The sequence below is a fragment of the Mobula hypostoma genome, chromosome 1 (assembly GCF_963921235.1).
Source record: "Mobula hypostoma chromosome 1, sMobHyp1.1, whole genome shotgun sequence".
NCBI lineage: Eukaryota > Metazoa > Chordata > Chondrichthyes > Myliobatiformes > Myliobatidae > Mobula > Mobula hypostoma.
The window spans coordinates 43474855-43480813 of NC_086097.1; the positions used below are offsets into that span (position 1 = coordinate 43474855).

The 5959-nt window shown below is 40.7% G+C and overlaps 1 protein-coding gene across 2 annotated transcripts; it reads left to right on the plus strand.

The window, feature by feature from the left end:
* The first annotated feature begins 524 nt into the window (after positions 1–524).
* On the plus strand, positions 525–4043 carry LOC134354658 (uncharacterized). Of its 2 annotated transcripts, none has more exons than XM_063063785.1 (4): positions 525–1129; positions 1272–1339; positions 1414–1470; positions 3090–4043. In XM_063063785.1, the coding sequence occupies exons 1-4, from the start codon at positions 1099–1101 to the stop codon at positions 3711–3713; spliced, it is 780 nt and encodes a 259-aa protein (XP_062919855.1). In that variant the 5' UTR covers positions 525–1098; the 3' UTR covers positions 3714–4043. The 2 variants fall into 2 exon arrangements, with proteins under 2 accessions (XP_062919855.1, XP_062919943.1); XM_063063873.1 differs by lacking the exon at positions 1414–1470 and adding an exon at positions 1550–1603.
* Positions 4044–5959: the final 1916 nt, after the last annotated feature.

Below are 5959 nucleotides of genomic sequence, written 5' to 3' on the forward strand. Positions count from 1 at the left end.
GGGATAAACACGACTGGTGTAATGACGAAGAGTCTCGGCCTGAAACGTCGACTGTACCTCTTCCTATAGATGCTGCCTGGTCTGCTGCGTTCACCAGCAACTTTGATGTGTGTTGCTTGAATTTCCAACATCTGCAGAATTCCTGTTGTTTGATGTAATGATTTGCTGATTTTTATCGTAGCTGACTTAAATATAATTATAGTTAAGTGCTGACACCTGTCCAGGTACTTGTAGCTGATAACTTTATTGAGGCCTTCGATAGTCGCTCAGGGTCAACCGTGAGTGCTGGGAATGATCAGATCAGGCTTATCGGTCATTTGTATGACGTGAAATGTATTATTTAGCGGCAGAAGTACTGAGTAAAGCTGTAGGTCTCTGTTGGTCCGGATCGACCACGGATGTTGCGTCCCAGCTGTCTGGGTAAACAAGCCTGGACAGTACGCTATGGAGAGCAAGCTGTTGCCCGTGTAGCGAGCTCCCCCTCTCCACGCATCTGGTGAACCCAAAGGAACGGCAGAGACCGATACAGTTTGGCACCAGCAGCGACGTAGGACGCCTTAGGGGCTCCAGCTCCGGATTTTTTTTTCCTCGGAGTTTACTCCCGAAGCTTTCCCCGTGGGTGGGTATAGCCACAAGGCAGCGAAGGTTTGAGATCAGAGTTTTCCTTCTAGATGAGCTGCCAACCACGGCTGATAAGCCCCACCTGTCCGAAACGATAACCCGCCTTTGCTCCTTCTCCTGCCGGTAGAAACGGTCCCGCTGGCCTTGGTAGGTAAGCCACGCGTAAAGGCCTGCAGCTGGAACTGGTTGTCAGCGGCTATTTGAGAAGCATTTAACAGATGGAGGGAGCTTGTCCTACGTCGCTGCTGGTGCCAAACTGTATCAGTCTCTGCCGTTCCTTTGGCTTCACCAGATGCGTGGAGAGGGGGAGCTGCTCGCTCTCCATATCGTACTGCCCATCTATAACAACCCCGAGGAGGTGGCCTAACCTAAGTTTTAGGAGACCACCAAACAAAACGCGTCAAGCTACGAGAGGAGGTTTGGGGAGGTTTGTTAAGGGAAAGGAGGGAACTAAAGGATTAGTAGTTTGAGGAAGGAATGCCAGGAGGAAAAGCTTCGACAGCCAAAGGTATCGTCACTAATGCTGGCGGCACAAAGGTTTAATGCAATAAGATTTGTGTATTTAATGTGTTCGCTTTGCTTGGCCAAATCCATATTATTTGCATAACTGCTGAAAGGTTACTAACGTACTTAAACTCGTGGTATTTCAGAACCTGTTGATGGCACAAATGTATACAGATCTCTGGACTGCATGGAAGTACTGGCAACTAAGTACAAGGTAAGTTTAAAATTATTTATTTATAAGCTAATTTCAATAATATTGAAAAGTTGCACTTTCTTTTTACCTTCCAGGAAAAGTGTAAAGTAGAATCAAGTACAGAGTCTGAATCAGATACTTGCACTGCCGAGGTAATTTTCTCTTTCGTTGAAAGTGTTTAAACATTACATGTTTTTTAGAAAAAAATGTTGCTTTGTCTATGCCCTGCAGGTTTTGAACCGAAGTTTACCTGATTCAACAAAGAATCAGAATACTGTAAATGAAGTGAGTATTTACCTGGAGCTTAAAATAATGTAAAGTATGTTCAAATAGCTTGTCTAAAGGAAGATTTCTAGTGATACTGAATTACCAAAATGTTCAAAGTAAACTTGCATTGGGTGATTATTATAGACTCCTTGCCTGTCACTTTGATTCAGCATCCTACTCTGATGTGCATTGCCTTGGTTGCCTATGCTGTTCCATCAAAGCCCAACGTAAGCTCGGCCAATGCTTCATCTTCCATTTCAGCCTGTTAGAGTCCTTAAGACTCCTTGACTTTTATTCTGTCTTAAATTTTTGGGTCGTGATTTGTGAATTCTGTAAAGGCAAATCTCTGTAACCTGAGCAGTCATGATGAGGTGTTGTCTTCAACTGTAATATTCTGTAATTCCTTGTTCTTCTATTTTTTTTCATATCTCATCATCATCCCCTATTTGCTCTCATCCAGATGGATCAGCTAAGATTTAATTAGCATTTATTCCCCTCTTAGACAGCACTTAAAGTAATGTTATCTCTTGGACAAAGTTGTTCGCACCCTATCTCAGCTATTCCCTCAACATTTGCTGCCAGGTATTCCAGGTCAGAGGAACGGGAATGGGACAAAACCACCACGATGAGTTTATCATAAAACAGATGGTGCCTTTTTCTCTTGTCCAATCCTTCCATCTGGTCCATGTGGTGGATCACTAAAAGTCTCAAGCTGGGAGAAGCATTGGGAGGGAGCCATGTCTCTGTGAAACAGAATACACAGCAGTCCCACATGTTCCTCTGATAAAGCAATCTTGTTCTGAGGTCTTCAGTCTTGTTTTCCAATGACTACAATTAGCTAGGAGGATGTTAGGGAGGGGAACCTGAAGATTGTGCTTCCATCTTGTCTGAAGTCTTGCCCTGCATCCATGTATTCCTGAGATCATGGCAGTCTCTCTGGTGTATCCAGCAGTTGTATTTACCTTCTGGGTTTTCTGATCAGAGTCAGCTGGTAGGTTCTTAGTAATGTTAATTTGTGTAAATGTCTTTGAAGTACAGTGCTTACTGTAGAAGTTTCCTTAGCAGTTTTCAGGTTTTAAGAATATAAATCTCATATAAACTGTGGCCACTCAATTTACGAAGTGTCATCTCTCAGGTGCAGCAAAAGAAACGGCAAATGTAGGGATTGTAACTGCGTATGGAAGTGATTCAAGTAAAATTCTCTTCTCAATTGTCTACTGGGCACTGTATTTAAATTTTGCATATTAAAGAATCTTATAAAATGACCTTTCCTCATGTCCACACAGTATGTATCCCCAGCATGTTTTTATTTCAGATTTTCAGATCTGCAGCTTTTACATCTCCTTTTGAGATCTGGATTAATCTACTGGTGAATGATTTTTTTAAATTAATGGTTTAGAGAAGTTGTCTTCAAATTATTTTAATTGTGCAGAATCTCTTTTGAGATGAGAAAGAAACTAATTTATTTGTAAACTTCTAATGAAATGTAACTTTTATTCGAAAGTGTTTGGATCCATATGATGGAGATTTGGAGAGCACTTCAAGTGAACCGGATAGTGATAGACGATTTATGCAAGATGTCTGTTCTGAAAAGACAAGCTATCTATCTCGTACCATTGTAACAGTAAAACCATACAAACAATCCTTGCTGACAACTTTTCTGCCTGCACACAGTTATACCGAGTTAAATTCCATCCAGATGGAAACTGTGACCACCAATGGTGTGGTTCCACAATCTTCCAGGGAATCGGAATTGCTTTCTAACAGAGTACATGAACTGGCACTTGCAATCAACAGTTCTGTGGCAGATCCTGGACAGCAGCAGTTTGGATCCTTGGAGTTGGATGTACTGACTGAATCGTCTACTTTCAACACGAATGGTGAAAGAGATCACGAACTTCTGAATGTATTTGTTGTTCAAGACCCTGGGAAACATGACTTCAGGCACCAAAATGTTCACTTGTGCTCAGGACAACTTTTAAATGCTGCCCAGGAAAGCTTTCTTGAGAAAAGGGTATCATCAAAACGAAAGTTTGGAAGCCACTTAATTGAAGCAAGCAATGACCGAATAATTAAAAAGAAAAGTTGTATGATAAGAACAGAGGTAAGCAATTTTGTGGTGAAGTAGACTGTTCAGAAATGCTTCCACTGTAATGTTATTTGAACTGGTATAAACTGGATTTAAAATGTTACATACTCAAGATGTTGCTGGCCTGTGCAATCCTTTTCCATTGCAAACATCCAATTTTGGCTTGAATAGAACCAATAGATTCTGAATAAGACAACAATCATTCTGTCACAATAGTAGTGTCTGTGCATAATTGAATAATCTTGTTTAGTGAAGTAAGTTGTTTTTTTCCTCTTGATGTTTGTTTGCCAGGATAAAGTTCTGCAGGTGAGAAAAACTTTGTACTCTCTCCCCATTTGCCAATTTTGTGAATGCAAGTGATTTGTGGAATAAAATTAATAGCTTTACAAAGTCCCTTTTTATTTCTATTAAAAAATGTAAGTTGACTCGATAACAGAGTTCACTAACTTGTCTATGTCTTTGTATTTTACTCATTTTTGGGATTGTTCTGATATTGAAGTACAGATAACATGACAGTATTCTAATCAATTAGTTTATTTTTAAGATTATGACCAATCCCTACAAGGCTGCACACATTGCCCATGCTAAATTTACACTGAAGTTATAATGATGTTTGCTGTTTCAAACTCTTGAGCTTCCTACTGATTTGAGGAGTCAACCAAATCATATTTTAGCTTGATGTTTTGGTCAGGTCACACTAAAGGTGCAGGCTTCTTTCTCATGAAGGATTTTAAATAATAGCTCTCATTCTTGGTGCTCTACAAGTCTCATTCTGAAATTGTGTAAGCTAATTTAGATTGTGAAACATATTTGAAGTTTACTAGCATTTGTTGTGCCTCCAAGTATGATTCAACATTATTAGTCATTTGGTTGTTAAGAGGAGAAACTGTTTACTTTTCAATTCAGAGCTCATCTGTACCTCCGCCTGTTCCTAAACAGATGTGCTCCCACCTCCCTTAGACACGTAGGTTGCTGGCTAATTGACCACTGTAAGTTATCACCTACACAGACATGGAGAGTTGAGAAGAATATGGGAGAACAGAGTGGGATTAACATACGATTAGTGGAAATGGGTAGTTGATGGTCATTGGAGACTTGTTATTGTTAATGAAGCATGCTTGTTTCACTGGGGAGTAGGCTATAATTTTTTTTCCCATGTCAAATGCTAAATTGTCAGTCACAAACTTCATGTGCTTCCTTGTCCATTTGTAAGAATAGAAGCCATTTTACATTTTGTGTGTAAATATTGTCTGTAATCTGGCACCAAAATGTCTGAGGGGAAAGATTTGTGTGCATGCTTATTTATGTTCCTATTATACTACAAGTATTTTGACTGAAACATTTCATAGATCTCAAGTAACTTGGTCAAAAATAGTGCTGTGTTTTGTAACTCCAAAACATACACTAATTGAAAGCAAAAACATGGAGCGGGGAGAATGTGTCCTAGTTTTGTACGTACTTCATGAGGTGTGCACGTATGATGTGGTGGTGTGATGACTTGCACCATTGCGTATTATGGTAATGAATTATTTGTACAACCACTGTACAGCATAGTGAATTCTAAATTATCCTATTCAGGCCAAAAGATTTAATCTCTGTAGAGGATTTCTTGCTCTTATGGGATGACATCTTTCCTCGCAGGGTGGGGGGATTCACTCTGCTTGACAGGAGACTTGCGGCTGTAAAACAATCTCAGGTTCTGGGGCCTCCTCCATGAAGGTTGTAGGAGTTGCCCCTAGGACTGTGGGAAGTGGTTCTGATGGCTTTAGACGTGTTGGCAGTGACAACCTTCATTGGATGCTGTGGATCACAATGTGTGAGTACAGTGTCTGATGTCACAATTTCCTTTACCTTTTAGAGACCCACCTCATTACTTTGTCCATTGCCATTTCTTCCTGTTTTGCAGTAATGAGTTCAGGAGGTGGAGCACAGTAGTCAGGCTTGGCAGGAACCTGTTATATTAATTGACAGATCCTAAAAAGGGCCACATCTGTGACTCGTCCTTTGGTCTTGGAGCATCCACTTCTGCTTGAATTTTCTCAGCACACTTGTGTAATTCTTGTTTGGCAAGGGTGTGACCGCAGTAGTGCTTGGTTTTAAGAATTCACACTTGTTGTGACATGCCCTGAGCCCAGAATCTTCTAAATCTTGAGATTTTGGAGATGTTCCTTGTCATCCTCGCCAGTGACAATGATGTCATCCAGGTAGCCCTGAGAGCCTGGGCTGCCTTACAGCACCTGGTCCATCACTTTCTGCCAGAGTGTAGGTGCAAATGCTACTCCAAA

Coding starts and splice junctions, on each gene's coding strand:
- LOC134354658 (XM_063063785.1), top strand. CDS start 1,099: ATGCCAGGAGGAAAAGCTTCGACAGCCAAAG. Junction 1,340..1,413: donor TACTGGCAACTAAGTACAAG/GTAAGTTTAAAA, acceptor TTTACCTTCCAG/GAAAAGTGTAAAGTAGAATC. Junction 1,471..3,089: donor CAGATACTTGCACTGCCGAG/GTAATTTTCTCT, acceptor TTTATTCGAAAG/TGTTTGGATCCATATGATGG.